General features: G+C 35.0%; 1 protein-coding gene across 1 annotated transcript in view; it reads left to right on the top strand.

Annotated features, from left to right (window-relative positions):
• XRCC4 (X-ray repair cross complementing 4) overlaps positions 1 to 22477 on the top strand; it is a 393632-nt gene that overhangs the window by 34995 nt on the left and 336160 nt on the right. The window contains exon 2 of the mRNA XM_044680616.1: positions 16019 to 16168. Within this exon, the coding sequence (XP_044536551.1) occupies positions 16030 to 16168 (139 nt within the window). The 5' untranslated portion in view covers positions 16019 to 16029. The remainder of the gene's footprint in view (positions 1 to 16018; positions 16169 to 22477) is intronic.

Here is a 22477-nt window from a genome sequence, read left to right as displayed (position 1 = left end):
TTTATTTTGTATCCTGCAACTTTGCTGAAGTTGTTGATTATTTCCGTTAGCTTTTTGGTTGATTGTCTAGGATTCTTTAAGTAAACCATCATATCATCTGCAAAGAGTGATAGCTTAGTCTCCTCATTGCCTACTTTAATCCCTTCAATTTCTTTTTCTTCTCTAATTGCTACTGCTAGTGTTTCTAGTACAATATTAAATAATAGAGGTGATAATGAGCATTCTTGCTTCACTCTTGATCTTACTGGGAAGGCTTCTAACTTATCCCCATTATAGATGACACTTACTGATGGTTTTAAATAATACACTGTAGTGTTTTCAATAGAAATGAGTGTTACATTTTGTCAAAGTCTTTTTGTGCATCATTGATCTCATGTGATTTCTGTTGGTTTGGTTATTGATATGGTCAATTAAATGGATGTTTTTCCTAATATTAAACTACCCTTGCATTCTTGGTATAAATCCCACCTGATCATAGTGAATAATCCTTGTGATAATTTGCTGGAGTCTTTTTTTTTTCTAGTATTCTATTTAAGATTTTTGCATCTATGTTCATTTAGGAGATTGGTCTGTAGTTTTCTTTCTCTGGTTTTGGTCTGCCTGACTTTGGAATCAGTACCATATTTATGTCATAAATGGAGTTTGATAAAACTCCTTCCTTGCTTATTTTGTCAAATAGTTTGTATAATATTGGGATTAGTTATTCTTTACATGTTTGATAGAATCCACTTGTGAATCCATCTGGCCTTGGGGATTTTTTCTAATTATTTCTGATAGCTTTTTAGTTGATTTTCTAGGATTCTCTAAGCATACCATCATATCATCTGCAAAGAGTGATTATTTAGTTTCCTCATTGTCTACTTTATTCCCTTCAATTTCTTTTTCTAATCTAATTTCTACCACTAGAATTTCTAATACAATATTAAATAATAGTGGTGATAATGGGCAGCTTTGCTTCACTCCTGACCTTATTGGGAAGGCCTCTAACTTATCCCCATTGTAGATGATACTTGCAGATGGTTTTAAATAAATACTGTTTATTATTTTGAGGAAAAGTCCTTCAATTCCTATATTTTCCTACTATTAGAGTTATATATACTACTATTATTAGTGTTTTTTTTTAATTTTTAAAAATTTTTTTAAACCCTTAACTTCTGTGTATTGGCTCCTAGGTGGAAGAGTGGTAAGAGTGGGCAATGGGGATCAAGTGACTTGCCCAGGGTCACACAGCTGGGAAGTGTCTGAGGCCAGCTTTGAACCTAGGACCTCCCGTCTCTAGGCCTGACTCTCAATCCACTGAGCTACCCAGCTGCCCCATTATTAGTGTTTTTAATAGGAATGGGTGTTGTATTTTGTCAAAGGCTTTTTCTGCAGCTATTGAGATAATCATGTGATTTCTGTTAGTTTGATTATAGATAGGGTCAATTATGTGGAAGGTTTTCCTAATGTTAAATCATCCTTGCATTCTTGGCATAAATCCCATGAAGGGTTCCAGATATGAACGAATTATGAAAGTATTAAAGATGTAGTCAAAAGCTGACTCTAATGAGCAAAGTGCTCATGGATCTGACTTATGGATATATTTCTGATATTTCACATGATTGATTTCTTGATACTTGAATTAAATTGGGGCTCTAATTTTGTGGAACTCAAACCTCTCCCCATGTCTGCAGTCTGGAAGGCTGACATGCAATTTCTATAGTTTCTTTATAATGGCAAAGACACTCACTCAGCATTTGTGTGAGGTGGTGCCAGGGTTATAGAGGAAGTAGAACTTCCATTTGAGCTACTGGTCTGGAAACCAGCTAAGCCAGTATGTTGGGTTCCTTTCTTTTGTCTTGTTTCTGATTGCCAATATGATGCTAATGTCTCGATCACTCTACCTATTTGATTGACAATCCCACATCCCCCATTCCTGGAAACCTCAATAAAACTCAGTTCACCTGCAGGTTTCACTCTCTCTCTCACACCATCAGAAGAGCACCTGACTGACTGGATGTGATGCTGAAGAATCCTGTATGTGTCTATTTCCTCTCTTTTATGTTCTTCATACCTTAATCTTTAATCCTTCCACCCATATTCCCTCAGTCCCCAGCTGTCCTTTCAGGTGCTCAACCCACACAAGAATATCTTGTAGCTGCAGGATGGCCACATCCACTTGATCATAGTGAATAGTCCTTGCGATGACTTGCTTTAGTCTCTTTGCTAGTATTTTATTTAAGATTTTTGCATCTTTGTTCATTAAGGAGAATGGTCTGTAGTTTTCTTCCTGTTTTTGGTCTTTCCAGCTTGGTTATCAGTACCATATTTGTGTCATAAAAAGAATTTGGTAAGACAACTTCTTTGCTTATTTTGTCAAATGGTTTTTGTAATATTGGGATTAGTTGTTCTTTGAATCTTCCTTAGATTATTGCAATAGCTTCCTAAGTGTTCTCCTTGTCTCATCTTTCCTTATTCCAGTGATCTCTTAATTACTAAATATAATGACCATTTCTCAATCTTGATTCATCTAGACCTCTGTGTAGCATTTGACACCATTGAGCATCTTCTTCTATTTACTCTCTTCTCTCAAGAATTTTTTGACAGTGCCTCTCCTGGATCTCTTCTTATGTATCTGATTATTCCTTCTCAATCTCCTTTACTCAGTCTTCATCTGGGCCATACTACCTAACACACAAAGCTCTGCCCTTGACTGATTTTTGTTCTTCAACTATGCTCTCTTGTTTGATAATCTGATCAGCTCCCAGGAATTTAGTTTTCACTTCTTTGTAAATGATTTCTAGATTCATATATCCATCCCTGTTCTCTTATCTGAACTGCAGTCTCCAGGCAGCCTTCTATATAGAATGTGAGTTCAAATCCAACCTCAGATTCTTACTAGCTTTGTGATCCTTGTCAAAGAATTTAACCTTTTTCAGCCTCAGTTTTATAATCTGATAATAGCATCTGCCTTCAAAGGCTGTTACAAATATAAAATCCAATAATATTTACAAAGCATTTTGCAAACCTTAGAATGATATATAAATGCTAGTTGTTGCTGCTTCTACTACTGTAATAACAACTACTACTATAACCTTATAACTCCTACTACCACTGCAACCCTACAACTGCTACAACCCTATAACAACTACTACTGCTGTTACCACTACAACCCAACAATAACTACTACTCTAAAAACCCTTTAACAACTATAGCAACAATTGCTTCTACTGCTATAACCCTACTCTCTTTTGAATATCTTAAATCAGATGTATGTCCTGTAGACATCTAAAATTGAATATGTATAAAACAATATTCATTATTTTTTTTCCACAAACCTCTCTAATTCCCCTCATATTGTTGAGGATAACTTATACCTTGCCTCCAGTGGCCCAGGCTTATAACCTTTGTGCAATCCTTGTCTCCTCACCATCACTCACTTCACATTGCCATTTCATCAACAAATCTTTTCTACTTTCCCAACATCTCTTCAGTATTTCCCCTTATCTCCACTCACATATCCATGGCCCTAATGTAGACCTTCAAGATATCTCACTTGAACTACTGTAACAGCCTTCTATTCTCAGTTCTATCCCATCCTCCAAGTAGCTGCTAGAGTGATTTCCCTAAAGAGGAAATCTGACTTTTTCTGCCCCTATTCAGTAAACTTCAATGGCAACTAATTACTTCCTCTATCAAATATATATATATATATATATCCTCTCCTGGACATTTATGACTCTTCATAACTTTGTCTCTTCTATTCCAATTTCTTCACATTTTATTCCCATGCTCCAGGAATGGTACTTGTCCCACTTGCCTATTCCTTGCCTATGATATTTCTTCCTTCTCGATTCCTTTGTTCTCCATGCCTGCAATGCTTGCCCTCTTTCTCTCCTCCTTATGCTTCCCGTGGTTCTTTTCATGATTCCACTCAAATCCCACTGTTTGCAGGAGGCTTTCATAGTCTCCTCAGCCAACTGTGGTTGCCTGCTTTTTTACTTTGTAGTCCTTTTGAATGTGCTTATTCATTCACAGGGGCAGCTAGGTTCAGTGGATTCAGCTAGTTCACTGGGCCCAGAGTCAGGAAGGCTCATTTCCCTCAGTTCAAATTTGACCTCAAACACTAGCTGTGACACACTGGGCAAGTGCCTTAATCATATTTGTCTCATTTCCCTTATCTATAAAATGAGCTGAAGGAGGAAATGGCAAACCATTCCAGTATCTGCCAAGAAAACCCTAAGCCCCATGAAGGGTTGGATATGATTGAAAAATGAAAAACAAAAATTCATTTATTTATTGTTTCAGGCATTAGTACCTAAGTTCCTTGAGGTAAAAGAGTTTTTGTGTTTTTGCCTTTCCCTCTATCCCCAATTTTTAGCACAGTTTATATAATAAGCAAATAATAAATGCCTGTTGGTCGATTGAATGCATGTAAAATGTGAATTATTATTACTATCATGCTTTCATCATCAGGTTAGAGAGCTTCTTCTCTGTAACACTAACAAAATTTTATTCTGCAGATATCTTTTTTTTAGCTACTATGCTGCCCACCATCCTCTTCCATTGCAGCATAATTTCATAAAAAAAGTTCTAATTATTCAATTTTCTTTGATTATTTTATTTTAGATTGGGTACTTTTTCATCACATTAGTAATTATTACTCTGGAAAATTTTCTCATGAATCCATCTGTGGTATATTGGGTCTAGAAAACTTCCCTTGTAACTAATTTTATTGTTTTATTATTCCTTATTCTTGTTTCATTCATAAGATGGACCTCAAATCTAATCTAATTTTATTCTTAAGTAAATAGTTTTTGTTTATCTCTTACTGGAGAAGTATATAAGATTCAGAAGCTGGAGTTTGAGGACTTTTAAAATGAATTAATGTAAATGTTTAACATATATGTGCTAAATGACATACTGTTTAAATATGTAAAAGAAAAGCTCAATGAGTGATTGGGAGGAATAGGCAATAAAAACGATAAAGACTGGGAACCTCAATGAATCTCTCTCAGGCCTGTACACATCTAACAACAAACAGGAATGAAGTTGAAAAATTGAAGAGAATAATCAGTGGATTATTACTTAATGTGAATTAATCAGTCGATTACAACTTAATACTAAGGATTTTGTAGTCATAAATAAAACATAAAATAGTAGATAATTTTGTAACTCATTAATGCCTTTCACAGTTATGATTCTAGAGGACCAATGAAGAAGCATACTACTCATCTCTTGAGAGAGAAGTGATGGAGACAAAAATAAGACTAGTTTAGAATATGACCAATGGTGTAATTTGTTTTTCTTAACTGTGTATATTATTATTTTATTGCTGCAAGGTTTTTTGGTTTTGTTTTTCCATGGAGGAGGGCATGTTGAATGAGAGAGAAAGAAAGAGAGAAAATAAATTTTTCAATTAAAAAAACATTAAATTTAAAAGATATAGTCTGAGGATTTTACAATGGTTTTAGTGAGATAAAATATACACAAAACACACACATAGAAAATTAAAGGGAGCAGATTAAATGTTGTTTTTAAGTGTGATCTTAGGATACAGAATGACCAGAGTGAGATTAACTTTCTGAGAGAAGTTTTTTTTAAAAAGTGTTGGTTTTATGTTCTTCTTCAGAAGTGAGAGACAAGGATTGCTGATGGGAGAGAAAAGGATTTTATAACTGTGGGAAATGCCATAAGCAAAAGAATAGATGCTATTATGGGTGGGGCAGAGGGGTGGGCAATAGTAAGAAAAAAATAGCTTCATTGGAGCACAACCACTGTGTTGGGAAATAATGAAAGAGAAGTTTAATGAGGTGAATGGAGTTTGTTATTGGAAGACTTTCATGCTAAATGAAAGAGTTAATATTTAATATGATAGAAATTAGAATTCTCAGTAAAATGTTAAGTAAAATAATAACATTGTTAAAGCAATGAGAAAATTCATCCTAGAAACTATATGGGATGGATTGAAAGCACAGGTACCACTTGGAAGTAATAGTTCATGTAGTACATTTATAAATAAAAACTTTCAAATATTTTTACAGCCTATGATGCCTTAAAAACAAAAGCTCATACTTGCCTATGTGAATGTGAATGCCTGGGACTTACACTATTAACCTGAACTTATACTTTTGGCTTGCCTTGCTTTTCAAAGCTCTAAACAAGATCACAAATCATTGCAGATGCCAATATATATTAAACATTTTTATTGCTTCATATTGATTTTTTTGCACAAGCAGTAATAATTCTTTTTTAAAGCATTATCAAGCAAAAAAGCATTAGAAAGAAGATAGTACATAGAAGTAATATTGTATTTTGACAAGATCATTGGATTTGATATCCAAGGATCTGTATCTATTCCTCTGTGATGTTGAGTAAATCACTTCATGTCTCCAGGCTTCAGTTCCCTCATGAGGGAATTGTACTAGGTACAATTTACATCTTCTATAACTTTCTTCTCAGTGAATACCTTCTCACTCAGAGTCTTGGATGCAATTGTAATAGCAAAGCATTAACTGAAAATCAACAGCATGATTTTCTTTTGAACTACACATCTTAATACTCTTTAAAGTTTAATTGAGGACACTTTAAAGCTACAATTATATTATTCAACAAAGAACTAGTACAATATTTTGGTGGGAACATGCATTCTGAGTTTTAACTATTGATTTCAGGAACTTGTGAAGATGGGATTAACTCTCCCATGCCAATTTTTTTATTTAATCACCAGAAGAATATATATCCCACTCATCTTTAAGTATGGGGAGATTTGTGACCCACCTGTGTGAAGGTGGATGATGAATCAGAATCTACTGACTGCCCCCTGGGCATTCCTAGACCAGGTAAAGTGGAAGGAAGGTACAGGAAGTGATGAAAAGAAATGGTCTTTAAAAGTGGCGAGAACTTTTTGTGAGAAGGTCTTTCACTTTCAACTTGACCCTGGAGGATCTTGGACTGGGGACTGCTTTCTATTAGGACTACCACGTGGTTGAGTGAAAAAGGCTGACTTCCTTTCATTGACTTGTTCTGGAGGTACTACCCTCCGGGGAGGCCCCTCATCTTGGAGGAGGCCTCCTGGCTAAAACCCTTGTTTAATGTATCTTTGGGTCCTCTTTGCTGGGACCTCTGAAGCCTTGCCTAGTTCAGACCAGGCTGGAGTAAATATCTACTCTCTCTGATTTTCTTACTTTCACTCTTTCTCCTCTTGTAAATAAACTACCATAAAAAGTTATTTGGAATTGAGTAATAATTCCTGATGACCACACTTATAAATTTAGTCCAACACTTTTATTTTTACTCCTTAAATTCTGAAAAGTTGTCCTATCATGTTTTAAATTTAGTTATTAAATTGCTTGCTATTTTGGTTTTTGTCAGTAGATGGAGCTACTGACTGGGGGGGGCAGTGAGGGTCAGGGTGTGGTCTTTTTTCTAAACAGACCTTAATCTATTTAACTTTCTGGGTGGAGGGAAGGAGGAAGAATAATGCCTGTAGTCTAAGGCTAAGTATAGGAGGGGCAATGGAAGGCAGCTGCCTTCCAAGCTAGAACCATGGGCTTCCTGACCATGTGCTTCCTTCTTTGGGAAAAATGCTGCTTTTCTGAGTTGGCCTGGGGCAATAAGAGTTTTTATGAACTATTTTTTCTCTTATCTGCGCTCTAAAAGCCTCTTAGGGTGAAAAGATCCAGTTTTTTTGTTACTTTAATGCTGCTCTTTCTGACTAATCTCTCCATGGTTCACTTCTCAATTAAGTTAATTCTAGGGACACATGGGGCTTGGAAAGAAAAAGGAAAGTAGGTTTCCAGGAGGAAAAAAGGCTCAAATTTGTTAATTTCAGCCTAATAATCACTCTCCCTCATGACAAATGGCTGAGTGGAAGCTTTTCCCCAGGTGTGGACCTACTACTAGTAGGCTTGCTGCTGGTAAAGAAAAACAGCCAACTTCAGCTTACTGCTGGCAAAGTAATTTTCAGCTGTTTTTTTTAAATTTATTTTAAGGAGAAAGAGAAGAAAAATTTGAACTTATCTTGTCTATCACCTGTGAATTGTAGACTTAGAATTAGTTGCTAAAAGGCTGACTTGGGGATAGAACAAAAATGAAGGAAAAGTCAAGAAAATTTAGGGAATTTACCGTATCATGCCACATGCATTAGAGATAAAAGTCCATAGACAAGTGATCACTGTTTTGGGGAACACATTGAATTCCTAAAATTTTTACTTTATTATTACCTTTCTTTTTATTTTAGTAGAATATTTGATTTTTTTCCCTTTCTTATTTCTTGTACTTAAAGTATATATAATTAATATTAAATCTTTTTTGATTTTGCAGTAATATAATTTTAAAATACATTTGCTCTAATATTAATGCATAACCCAAAGCTTTAGACTATGGAAACCTGCCATTGATTGATAAATGTGATGGGACTGTGATTAATGTTTGTGCCTAATTCCAGGAGAAGGAAACAAAAGAGCCAGTACAGTGCCAAGGAGAGCACAAAAGAGCCATTATACTGTACCAAGAAGCACAAGGTCAAGGAGGACCAAACCAATCCTAGTGGGATTGATGAGAATCTGTGTCAAGACAGAGGACTTGTTTGAGGTTCAAAGTTGCAGTTGTTTGATATACGTCAGATGCAGGCCTTCCCCGTGCCACATTTAAACAAGTACTAAAGTTTGGCTATCATCCTGTCTCCCCCTATCTGTGAGAGTGAAGGTAAAATCAGACCAGGGAATGATACTTCCTTTTTTCATGAAAATCAATTTTTTTTCTCTCTTATAATATGGCAACTTCCTGAAGTCCTGGCTATAAATGGGTAAGTGCAATATTACTGCATTTTGTCCTATAGACTTGTGGAACAGAAATTACTTTAATTGGACCCTAATACAAGGGCCTGTCATGATTTTATTCTTATTTACTTCTGAAAATTTTTATATACATAGATTTTTGATATTTGGATTCTGATTTTGATTTTTTTCTTTCTCACAAAGTTTAATTTTTCTTCTATTTGTTTTTCTTTTTATGCTTTTGGATTTTCTTTTGATAATTGATTCATATACCACCTAACTTTACCATGTATTCTGAGTTGATCTGGATGTTGGTCAACACCCTCCTCAGGATTGTATATATTTTCATAAAAATCCAATAATTTAAAGTTTGTTTGAGAAAATTTTCAAGGAAAGAAGCTTGCTAACTCCTTGAATCCAGAAAATGAAATATTTGGAGAAAGATGCCTAAAGAAACCTACACTGCATCAAAAAGATCCTGAATGAACTTTGCGGTACAATTGATTGAACTGAAGGGACTTGAACAATTATTTTGAATGTACACTCTTATGCCAAAGGGGACTGCCCCCTAATTGGCTTTTTGTCAATGTGCCTACCAAAACATTGGTTTTGATCTCTTTCTCTCTCTTCTATTTCCCTCTTATCTCTAACTTGTAAGGATTAAAAATGATAAAGGCTGATATTATGAGGAAATCTAATATTTTATTTGGGCCCATTTTGATAGAATAAATTGGACCATGCGCTCGGCTATTTAAAAAATCCCACCTCCACTACCTTCTCCCATCTTGTCAGTCTCCTACACCAGAGAGAGCGAGCCCCAGCTCCACCCCTAAATTTAAGTTATGCTCTACATTGGTTCCTGTTGTTTGATGTCATAACGTCAGAAATTGGAAACCCATTGGATCATGGAAAATGTAGTCTCAAAGTCCCCCACATGTCCACAGGAAGTTTGTCAAATACTTTTAAATAGGATCCCCTGAATTCCAAATAACACATTTCCCCCTGAAATCCGGCGCAAAAAAAGATTGGTCTTATTTTGGTGGATCTGTAAACTTAGTCTCCTTCTAAATTGCAGAAATTTGGGGGTAAAAGAAAAGGATAAAAACTAGCCGCATTGACAAAAAGCCAATTTGGGGCAGTCCCCTATTGGCATAAGAGTGTATATCCAAAACAAATGCATTCAACTAAATTTCAACTCCCCATAGTTCAATCAACTGCACCCCAAAGTTCAAATTTGGATCTTCATGATCCAGTGAAGGCTCTTCAGGCATCTTCATGGTGCCTTCACCAAACAGGTTCAAGTTGTCTGGATTCTGGGGAGATGGCAAAATCCTTATCCTGAAATTACTCCCAAAAGAATTTAAACTTTACATTATAGATTATAAAACATACATTTCCTTCTAAGAATTATACATTTCCCCCTGAAATTAATCCTAAAAGAGTTTTATATATATATATTTTTTTATTTTTCCCCCACATTATCGATTTTTAAAAACTTAACACACATCCCCCTGAGGAAAATTCTAAATAACACATTTCTCAGCTAAGAATGCATGGCTGAGTCACAGGGTTGAATGGAATCAATTGGCAAAAGAAATAAAAAAAATTCAAATAAAAGAAGGAAAAATAAACTTATAACAGGCCTTTGAATCAAGGCCCACTTAAAGTGATTTAAGGAGTTTGCTACCCATTCAGGAGCCATTGACTACCGAAAGTTGCCATTCTCTCTCTATATAAGAGAAATAAGGGGAATGCCTTTCTCTAGTCTGATTTGCCTTCAACTTCTCAGGGAATGAGCCATAAATGATAGCCAATCTTAGGTGCTTCACTAGGAATTTAAGTTAAAGGGGACTCTCGTCCTCTAAAATGTTAGAAAAGACTGAGACTCCAAAACTCAAACCCCAGTTTCAAGCCCTTCAGTGTTGGCATAGAACTTCTGCAATCCATGATTTGCATGGCCTTTTATTCCTTGGCTCTTTGCAGATTCTCAGTCAGTCTCCATGACCTCGTGGCTCTTTTTAGCAATTCTCCTGAAATCAGACAGAGAGACATTAAATCACAGTCCCATAATATTTACCAATAATTGGCAGGTTACCATAGTCTCAGGCTTTTCAGGTATGGATTAATAATATAGCAAATATATATTTGCATTAAGCTTATATCACTGTAAAATTAAAAAAAGGATAAATAATGATTATTATGTACTTCCAGTACAAGATGAGAAAAAAGGAAAAAAATCAATTTCTCTAATTAAAAAATTTTAAAGGAAAAGCAATAAGGAAACAATGCTTTCAAGGATTTAAAAAATGGGAAAAGAACAAATATTGCATTGCACATGTAAGGAAGAAAAATAAAATGTTTTAAAATCAAAAGATAAATAACTTAGAACTAGTGAAGGGTTTTTTACCCAAAAATGAGATTCATTTCCTGTTAATCCTTTGCATGAGCTGTAAGTATAAATGGGTTTTACAAAATAGCAGATTCATAATGCACATTCAAATAGAGTACCATAATTTCTAATAACACATTTTAAAACAATATGAAACAACCCATTATTATAATCACTGGCTATGATGTTTAAAAAAAATCATATACTTATTACAAATTTAAACCTTGGCTAAGATATTTTCTCCACAAACTCTGTTACTGCCTCAATAGCATTTGTGGGGCAGAACCTAAAAAAAATTCTGAATTAAAGAAAAAAAAACCTTCTGAGTCAGAATTATCCTCAGCAATATAGGTCCTTCTGATAGAAAGCAAGCTAAAGACAGAGACATCAGCATACAGGAGCCCTCCTGGCTTCCTGTATAAAAAATCCCGGGTAGGAAATTTTCATGTTTCTTCTACCCATTTAAGACAACAGTTCTTTATAATAAATATATAAAACCTTATCATTTATACAGAAGGGACTAGGATCTAAAGTAAAATTTAGAACCTCTTATAAAATCATAATTTAAATTTTCAAGGCATCAAAATCTCCAACGTTGTACACAATTATCAAGATAGAATAAAAACTTAAGCCATGTGCTCCTATAGGTTAGATGGCAAATCCAGTATACATAAGGCTATTTATACCTTTAAAATGTGTAAGATATTCATAAATGGTACATAGAACAGCATTGTTTTTATAGAGTAAAAAATGAAACCTTAAATAAATTAGGAAATACAATATGAGTACCAGATAACAAGCTATACAGTCAAAAAAAACCTCTTTCATCAGTTCTAATAGATTTTGTTCACTATTTGGGAGTTACAATAAATCTTAAATGGAATTAATCTAGCAGCCAAAAACTTCATTAGCTTAAAATGATTCAGTGCAACATGAAAATCAACAAAAAACGACAAAATTAATTCACAAAACCAATCAGCAAAATACAGTAAGATACTGAGTCTCTTTAAAACAGAAATAAAACTTATTCAGTTCTGAGGTTTAAAAGTCCACCCCTGGTTCAATTTAAAGTTCTTTTAATTGAGCTCTGCTCTGAGCTTAAGGGGTTTTAAAGTTCAAAGTTCCCCCGAGTTTCATGTTTGAAATAATCGCAAGAAAGTTTGTCATTTTACTTCCTGTTTGAAAAGTAAACACTAGAGCCCCATAGAAGCGTGGGGTAGGGGCTGGAAAAAAAGCTTAGGTCAATTTTTAGAAAACCCACATGGAGAGATTATGGGCTGGGGGTCTAGGTCAGGCTTTAGAAGAAACACGTGGAGGGCTAAAATGGAGTAAAAGCGTCTTTCAGGTTAAAAGTCAGTAATGAGAGCAGGGGGGGAAATACTTCCCAAATCTTAAGAGGCAGCAGCTGAAGCAGTCTCTGAGATCAAACTCAAAAAGGCCCAGGACTCAGGAGTCTGCAGCAGACAGGAGCAGCAGAAGCGGTGGCCAGGGATCAGTCGGAGATGTAAAAAAGATGGGCGATCAGGAGAAGTGGTAGCCAGGGGTCTGCACTGGCAGTAGCAGGCAGGGCACTGGCATTTGGGGTTAAGGTCAGAAGCCAGAAGCTGCTTCTCTGTGTCCCCCCCCCCCCCAGGGTAGATCGGGCTCAGCTGGCTGGGAGCATCCGAAGGCAGGCAAAAACAAGCTGTTGCTATTAGCGAAAACATGGCGAGCAAAACCACTTTCCCTTTTTAAAAAATTGCTCAAAAGAGCTGAGCCAGATGGCCAAAAAGAAAGTATGGCTATAGCTTTAGAGAGTATTCTAAATGCTCTCGGTAGGCTATCTGAAAAATTGAGAGTTACTTTTCCAATGTTGTGGTTGCCAAAAATGTAAGGATTAAAAATGATAAAGGCTGATATTATGAGCAAAATTAATATTTTATTTGGGCTCATTTTGATAGAATAAATCGAGCCACAGGCCTGACTATTTAAAAAATCCCACTTCCAATATCTTCTCCCATCTTGTCAGTCTCGTACACCAGAGCGAGCGAGCCCCAGCTCCCCCCTTAAATTTAAGTCACGCTCTACATTGGTTCCCATTGTTTGATGTCATCAAGTCAGAAACTGGAAACCTATTGGATCTCGGAAAATGTAGTCTCAAAGTCCCCCACATGTCCATAGGAAGTTTGTCAAATACTTTTAAATAGGACCCCCTGAATTCCAAATAACACAGACTATTGTAGTTTCATCTTAGAAGGTGCAATTTTGTATGCACCTATAGCTAGAAGATTTTTTTGAGGTACAAGATGATTATGTCAAATGATCAACTGGGGAGACTAGTCTCCCAAATGATCACAGGAGGAATTGTGAAGATGGGATTAACTCTCTGCTTCCCATTTTTAGATTTAATCACCAGAAGCTTATATATATGTGTGTGTGTGTGTGTGTGTGTGTCTTTCTCTCTCTCTCTCTCTCTCTCTCTCTCTCTCTCTCTCTCTCTCTCTCTCTCTCTCTCTGTCTGTCTCGGAATATGGTCCACAGTCTCAGGTGACTAGATGTCTCTTAAGCCTAGGACTGTCTCAGCTGCTTCGATCAATTTATCCAAAAAGTTGCTGGGGTGTTTGTCTTCCCCCTGCTTTAATTTCTCGAATTTTGACCATGAGTTTGGTCTTTTCACATGTAAGAGCATAGTCTCTAGAGATCAGTCCAGCATTGCAAAAGGTATCTCATATTCCCATGAGATGTTAGCTCAAGGTCCTGGTGCATGGTGGGCCATGACGTCAAGTTAGGGTTGGACCTAGTTTCTTGGAGGAATTTGCCCTTCTCAGAAGGTGAAAAGAACTCCCCCAATAAAAATTCTAGGTTCGCGAAGCTAGGGTTAAAGAGGGTGAATGCTCTCTTCGTTTATTTAATACTTTTGAATGGGCTCAGGTAGAATTTTTAATATGGCCCCTGAGGACCTCCAGCTCATTTGACAGATGAGGAAACTGAGGCAAACAGGGTTAAGTAACTTGCCCAGGGTCATACAGCTAGTAAGTGTCTGAAGACAGATTTAAGTTCAGGAAAATGAGTCTTCCTGACTTTAGGATTTGGTGCTCTGTCCACCTTGCACTTGGCTGTTCCACTTTTAATTTACTTTATAAATTTATTTTATACTTATTTGTATTTATACTGTTTTCCTTACATAAAACTATGTTTTTTGAGAGCAAGAACTTTCTAAAATCTTTGTATTATCATCAACTAATATGGTGTCTGACTCATCATAGTTGCTTAATAAATAGTTGTTGAATAAACTGACCAAAAAAACAGCTGTATTAACCTTGTATGAGACATTCCATACCTGTAGTTGCCTACCTCTGAGAAAAGAGAAATGTTTTTTATCATTTGATTTATGACCAAGACTGATCAATTAATCATAGTTTTTTCTTCTTCCATTTTGTATTGTTTTCATTATGCTATTGTGGTTATTATTGGCTTGCTTTACTTTGTTCTATTCATCAAGGCTTCCTATGTTCCTATGCATTCTTCATATTTGTCATTTCTTTTGACATAGTAATATTTCTCTACCTACATATGCCAGTTTATGAAACCATTTCTTAATTGATAGGTAACTGCTCTTTATCCAGGTTTTTACTTCTATAAAAAGTTAATGCACTATTAATTTTGAGGTTTTTCCCCATATTCCTATTTTTATTTTTAAAAATAAGTCTTTATTGTTATATTTTTTTACATTACTATAGTTTCCCCATTGTCCCTTCCACTCTGCCCCAACCCCATGAACCATCCAATATACTAAATCATCTTTTTTAACAGCTTAAAAAAGAAAAGAAAAAAATTAGCATAACTAACCAGTATACCAAAAATGTCTGGAAATGTGTGCAATATATACAACACTTGTAGACTTCCCAGCTCTGTAAAGAGGAAGGAAAAGAGTGTCTTGTCATATTTCTTCTTGTGAGTCATGCTTATTCCCGATAATCTGGTATGTTACATTTTGAATTTTTTGTGGTTATCTTTGTAGTCATTTTGTGGATATGTATATATGTACATATAACATATGTATGTATATATATATATATTTTTTTTTGACTGTTGATTCACTTTGCATTAGTTCATATACATCTTTCCTTCCATCTGTCTCAATATTTGACCTATTTGTCATTTCATATAGCAAGTGTACTACAACTCGTTAAATATTCCCCAATCAATGGGCATTATTTTGTTTCCAATTCTTTGCTGTCACAAAGAATGCTATTATAAATATTTTTATGTATATGGGAACTTTATTTTTTTGTTTCGTTTTATGTCTTCCTTCCTTATGATATAAGTTCACTAATGGATTCTGTAGGTCAAAGACATGGATTTTTATATGACATTTGACTTGATTGCTTCCAGCTCCAGAAAACAATAGGACTTCATTAATTAGATACATAGGAATTCAAAAGAGATTTGTCTAGCAATCTATATAGGAAAAAAAAAACAAGTGGATGGAAACTACATATTGCTCATAATATGACAGTGGGGTTACCTACCCAGGAAGTTTCCAATGCCAGATATGAACTCAGAAAGATGAGTCTTCCTGACTTCAGGTCTGGCACTCTATTTGCTGTGCTACCTTGCTGTCCCAATGAATCAACTAGATTCTCATAGTCTTAAATATACTTTGGTCTTTTGCTATGAGAGCATGGAATTTGTGCTTTCAATCTTAGTTATCTTTTGGATTTCCTGTTTCTCAGTTATATTTTGGATAGCTGAAATTGTTGAATGAGTAATATCATAATGTAGCTGCATTCATTTTGATTGTAAGGTTTTAGTTTTTCCTTTTCAACAAGCAGATTCCTTGAGAATAGAAAGACTAATATGAATGATTATTCTCTCTTTTCCATAATAGGTGAATGAAGAATGGAGCGCAATGTGAGCAAAATCCAGATAGTTTCTGAACCCAGCATAATTTATTTTCTACAAGTATCTTGGGAAAAAGATCTAGGATCTGGTTTTGACATAGCTCTTACAGATGGTCAGTCAGCATGGAGTGGAACAGGTAATACTGAAAGCAAATATTTAAGTTTAAATGATTTGTCAGTGCCTTAATTATAGTGTAAGTTTATATGATTCTCAAGCAAGGTAAGTGCTGCATAACCTAATAGACTTGTGGAACACTGGTCTGATGCTATTATCTATAATCATATTTTACGATAGAATTTGGAAATGATAAAAAATATACTCTCCAGGAAATTTATTTTTTTGCTCTGGGATTCAAGATTCTGAACATTATTAACTGTGTTTTCAGTAAATGTTATGAGAAATTGCTAACATGTTTTCCTTTTTGGCATGCGTCCTTGACATTTGTCAGATTCTTTTTTATTCAAGAAACATGATACAAAATCCAGGCTAATTTAAGGAATTTTTATTATTTTTATATAAAGTGAATTTAAAATAATTTTTACTTCAATTTTCTTTAACAAATGGATATGTTAATTCAATTATTAGTAAAGATTTCCATATTTTTAAGAGTTTTCTAGTATTTCTAAGAACTTCATGAAATCTTATAGAACCACATATATCCACTGATTTATCCATACACTGTAGTCTGTCAGTGAGATATGGACTTGAAATAATGGATTTAAAGAAGTTGGCTGATTTTAAAGCCCTATCAGTTTTTATTATCATTTGAATTAGTGCTTAGGGAGAAGAGAATAAAAGCTCTGAAGAAGTCCATGAGCATAAGTTGTTTTTACTAAATAGAAAATCATTATAATAAACTTCATAAACATTTTTCATGAAAAACTTCATGTGAAAAACAGTAAATTATCAGCATTCAGAATTAGTGTGATAAGAGCTACTGTAAGGTTCAAAAATGATCTTGATTTGTAGTTATTAACAATAATAATAAGGGAAATAGTTCCTGTCCTCTAGAAGCTTAAATCCTTCTTATATAAATTATTTTTAATTAAATTATTTTAATTAAAACGTATTTGTTTTCTGTTCTCATTTTTCCAACCTACTTAAAAAAAGAAAAACAAAATCTTCATAAAAATATGTACAGTCAAGCAAAACAAATTTCCATATTGACTATATAAACTTGTTGGCCTCATTCTGTATCTTGAATCACTTTTCTATCAAGAGATCAGTGGTATTCTTCATCAGTGGCCTTCTAGAATTGTGACTGGCCATTACATTGAGTTCTTAAGTCTTTATATTACAGTTCTTAAGTCTTTCAACTTTTTTTGTTTGTCTTCACAATGTTGTTGATATTGTAAAAACATTTTTCTGCTACTGTTCACTTTATTCTAAATCTATGTCTTCACAGGCTTTTCTGAAATGATTTCTTATAATGCAGTTATGTTCTATTATATTTATATATGATTATTTTTTAACCATTCTCCAGTTTTTGGGTATCTCCTTAGATTCTTGTACTTTGCCACTATAAAAAGTTACTGCAAATATTTCAAATATATGAGTCATTTTTTTATATCTTTGATTATTTTTTAGGATATAGACAGTGATATTGCTTTGTCGAAGGACATGTACAATTTAGTAATTTTTCAGGTACAATTCTAAAATGCTTTCCAAAATGATGAAACAAACTTACTGCTCTACCAACAATGCATTAATATATCTGTTTTCTTATAGCACTTCCAATATTTCTTATTTTCCATTTTTTCCAGCTTTGTTAATTTTGAGAAGATTTGGAGGGTCCCTTTTAATTTTGGCCCACTAAATTCCCTGATTAGTTTTTCATATAAAAACAAATATATTACTTAATCTATAATCTTGGAGTTTTATTGGTATTTCGGGTAGGAGTTTATCACTTTCACTTCATTTGTATTAACATTGTTAATTCTTAAAGTTGGCTGGTAATTGATGCCATACATTTATAAAAACCCATAGATTATCATATGGTTTTGATGAGAATATCAACAACAGCAATATAACTTATGATACCCAACTCCTAAAAAGCATAAACATAAATTCATTAGCCTCTTTACCATTAAATAATGAATCCACATGTGGATTATTTTACAGAAGTTTTCAAACTTGCCAAAAAATTTTGTGGTAAATTTAGTGGGCAAAATAATTTTTAAATCAATGAAATTTTTCTATAAAATGAATTGTTGCAATCAAATATTTCTAGTGTAATGAGAAATTTAAAGTTCTTTTTTTTTTTAAAGTTCTGTTGTAGATTTTCTCTCTGATCTTAGGTAAGAAATTTATCCATTCTGTGTCAGTTGCTTGTAGATATTCAAGATAGTTTTAAGGTTACTCTTTCCTTATCTATTCTCCTATAATCAGGGTAACAGGTTTTTTTTTTTTATTTTCTGTGAACCTTTCCCTTTTTCAACCATTTTGTCTTGTTTATCTCCTGTACACAAATTTTGTGGTACAGCTGTGGCCCTGTTGGATTTCACTGATTTTATTATATTGGTTTTAGTGACTAAAATTACTGGGGTGTAAAAAGTTATTGCTCTATCTCTTATAATAGATGATCAGGCATCCCAAGCTGAAACATAGGGCTTAAATGAACAAAATGAAATATAAAAGGGATAAATTCAAGTCTTATGTTAAAAAATGGAGGAAGCTCCTTTAGAAGGTCACGTGAAAAAAATTTTTTTTAGCTTTTATAAAGCTTACTGTAACTCAATATAAACCAACAAGATCATGTGTCTTTTGTACAAGCAAATTATGTACTTATGCTTCTATGGAAAGAAATACTCTAAGTGAAAGTAGTGAATATTTCTATTGTATTCTGCAGTGGTACTGCCACATTTGTATTGTTGTGTCGAATTCTAAACATTCCTTATTTAAACAGAAATTAGACTAGCATGGTGGTACACATCTGTAATCTTAGCTACTGAGAGACCTGCGGCTGGTATATTACTTGAGCTCTGGAACTTTGAACTTCAGTGAGTTGAGTTGATTGGGTATTAGTACTAAGTCTGGCACCAGTATGGTGAGATTCCAAGACTAAGGAGTCACCAGACTCTTTCCTTAGGCAGCCTAGTTGAATAGCCCAGATTGTAAATGGAGCAGGCCAAAGCTTCAGTGTTGATCTGTGGTAGGTTTGGGCCTGGTCAAGATAGAGAGGCCGAGTCTTTAAAATAATAATAAAAACTGACAAATAAATCGACATCTAGAGAATGATCAAGGTAGCAAATAGTATGAAAAAAATTAGATTAGGAATAGTTGAGAGAATGGACAAGTTAGCATTTTTTTTGGTAACTAGGAGAGAAAGAAATATTTAAAGGGCTGTCATACAGAAGATGGAATAAAGTTTTTCTGTCCTTATTTTTACACAAGGGAATGAGCTAGGCCAGTGGATGGTAGTTACAAAGAAAAAGCTTGGCTTAATGTGTTTGGAAGAGTCTAAGCTACATAGAGCTATGTAACAATTGCATATGTTACCTTGCTAAATATTTAGGGAGATTGGATTCCTGGAGAGATTATTGATTTCTAAATGAGATTAGATTCAAAACCTAGCTCTGAATGTTCCTACCAGTGTTACTTTTGCGCAAGTTACATTTATTTCTCTTGACCTCATCTTTAAAATGAGATCATTAGACTAGGTGACTTTAAGGTTCTTTTCAGGTATGATCCTATAAAGTTTAGTTATATATAGTTATTTTAAATTTCTTTAAATTTTGCTCCACTACAATACTTAAATAATAATAATTTTTGGGGGGGTAAGAAATTGAATTCTTTGGCAACGAGGGCAGCCATAAAATGAATACATTAAACAGGGACATTTTTGTATTTTTTTATTGTAAAATTTTGTTTTTTTTAGTGTAAAACAGTTTTTATTTATTTATTTGAAATATTTATTTTAAAATATTTTTCCATGTTTACATGATTCATTTTTTTCCCTCCCCCCTCCCAGGGTCAACAAGCAATTCCACGGAGTTGTACAAATCTTATCACTTGATACCTATTTCCATATTATTAATTTTTGCTATAGAGTGATCTTTTAAAGCCTAAACCCCAAATCACATGGGTATTGTTATGTACAATCTGGAGCCTGGATTAACTGTGGGTGTTGAATCCTAAGTGAGACACCTAGGTATGATAGTGAACCCAAAAAGATCACCCACTGCTGTTGATGTTATAAGATTATGTAGAATCTGCTTAACCCAAACTCAAGATGACTCCAGTATCCCAGGGCTACCAGCCAAGCGAAGAATCAGCTAATCAAAGTATTTAATTAACTCTGCCCAACTGAAGCCCCATGTCATTGATAAAGCCTTTTGTCCGACTGTGGATTGATCACTAATGTTGAAGGAATATAATAAGCCTCTTCCTTTAAGCTGGCACAGGATGTAGTCAACCAGAGCTCACTAGATCTTTGATGAAGCTCAGGCAAGTTGTAGGTTTTAAGATGATTTAATATCTAATAGATCTAGGGGAGGAGGAGCTGGGTAATGGCTGGGAAAGTGGGAATAGGAAATCCTTAAATAGATCTAGATGACTATATTGTTGATGAATCATTTCTTATATATAACTTATCAAAGTTTTTGATTGTTAGTTGCCTGGTTGAGGCTGGACATACCTCAACTTAAAGTCAAGATTATCCTGCTGAATGATAGATTTTGTTGATCTTCTTGGTAAATGTAATTCAGGAAACAGGGATTGATGAAACACTATTGAAAGCTGGTTGCTGGTTGATGAATGAATAGAGCACAAGCTAGACCTGTCCAATTCAACCTTCACCCAAATATCTCCCAACTGAGAACAGATGGGTTCAAATCCCTGCCTTTTATACTTGAGCCTAACTGTCCTGGCTCCTGCCAAGCTCAGTCCATTCCACATTCTAAGCAGGTAACTGTCCATCATCTTGACTTCAACATGGCTGTCAAATATTTTCTTACAATATGTTATATATACATGTGATTAGTGATGTCATATGTTTTTCTTTCGCATTTCTACTCCCATAGTTCTTTCTCTCAATGTGAATAACATTCTTTCCCATAAGTCCTTCAGGAGTTTCCTGGCTTTTTTCATTGCTACTAGTAGCAAAGTCCATTACATTGAATTGGACACTAATGCACTTTTTTACTTTCTGCTTACAGTGTTCTCCTGGTTTTTCTCATTTCCCTCTGCCTCAGTTCATTGAGGTTCTCCCAGTTCATATAGAAATCCTCCAGATCATCATTCCTTGTAGTACAATAGTATTCCATCACCATCATATTCCACTATTTGTTCAGCCATTTGTTCAACCCAATTGAGGGACAACCACTCATTTTACAATTTTTTGCCATCAAAAAGAAGTTGTGTGGATACTTAAAGAGTTCCGGGTTAAGATGGCGGCAGAGTAAGAAGCAGCTCTTAACCTCTCCTGACCGAAACACACACACAAAACTCCTCAAGGGGACATAAAAACAAGTCCAGACGAAGGGAGGAACCCCCACAACAGGGCACAGCGTGGAAGGTACGTGGAATCGAGGCATTTCCATGCTATAAAGGGGTGAAACAGCCCTCACGAAATCGCGGGCTGAGCAACCACCCCACCCCCACCCCCTCCACACTCATCTATAGCTCTTAAGCCAGCTAAAAAGAAATAGAACAAGTTTGGGGCACCCGTCGAGTCATAGGCAGCTCCGGGGCCTGTTCCTGAGAGCAGCAAGACTTAGGACCCCATTAAGCCAAAAAACGCAGGCGAAATCTGAGCGCGGGAGCAGGACGCAGGGCGCAGAGCGCAGGCTGAGCAGAGCACAGGCACTGCGGAGGCATGGGTGGAGGCAGACACAGCCAGGAACTAAAGCCTAATTGGGAAACCAGTGTGGACAGGTATACGACTGTGGAAGCAGCGCCCTGAGACTTGTAAAGGAAATCAAACCGAAAAATAAATAAGAAAGAGGTAAGAGAGGTGAATGAAGTCCTAGAAAAATAAATAGGGACAAAAAGGAATACACCTTCTTCTCAGCTGCACATGGCACATTCACAAAGATTGACCATGTTATAGGGCATAGAATCATTGCAAACAAATGCAAAAGAGCAGAAATAATAAATGTAACCTTCTCAGATCATAATGCAATAAAAATAATAATTAGTGAGGGCACTTGGACAGGAAAATCAAAAACTAATTGGAAATTAAATAATATGATTCTTCAAAACCAATTTGTCAAAGAAGGAATCATAGAAACAATCAACAATTTCATTGAAGAAAATGACAATGATGAGACATCCTACCAAACTCTGTGGGATGCGGCCAAGGCAGTACTCAGGGGGAAATTTATATCCTTGAGTGCATATATTAACAAATTAAGGAGGGCAGAGATCAATGAATTGGGCATGCAACTCAAAAAATTATAAAGTGAGCAAATTAAAAATCCCCAGATGAAAACTAAATTAGAAATAC

The sequence above is a fragment of the Gracilinanus agilis genome, chromosome 1, assembly GCF_016433145.1.
Source record: "Gracilinanus agilis isolate LMUSP501 chromosome 1, AgileGrace, whole genome shotgun sequence".
In the NCBI taxonomy this organism is placed as follows: domain Eukaryota; kingdom Metazoa; phylum Chordata; class Mammalia; order Didelphimorphia; family Didelphidae; genus Gracilinanus; species Gracilinanus agilis.
The sequence above is the reverse complement of the archived record's forward strand: the minus strand, read 5'-3'. Positions and strand labels throughout refer to the sequence as shown.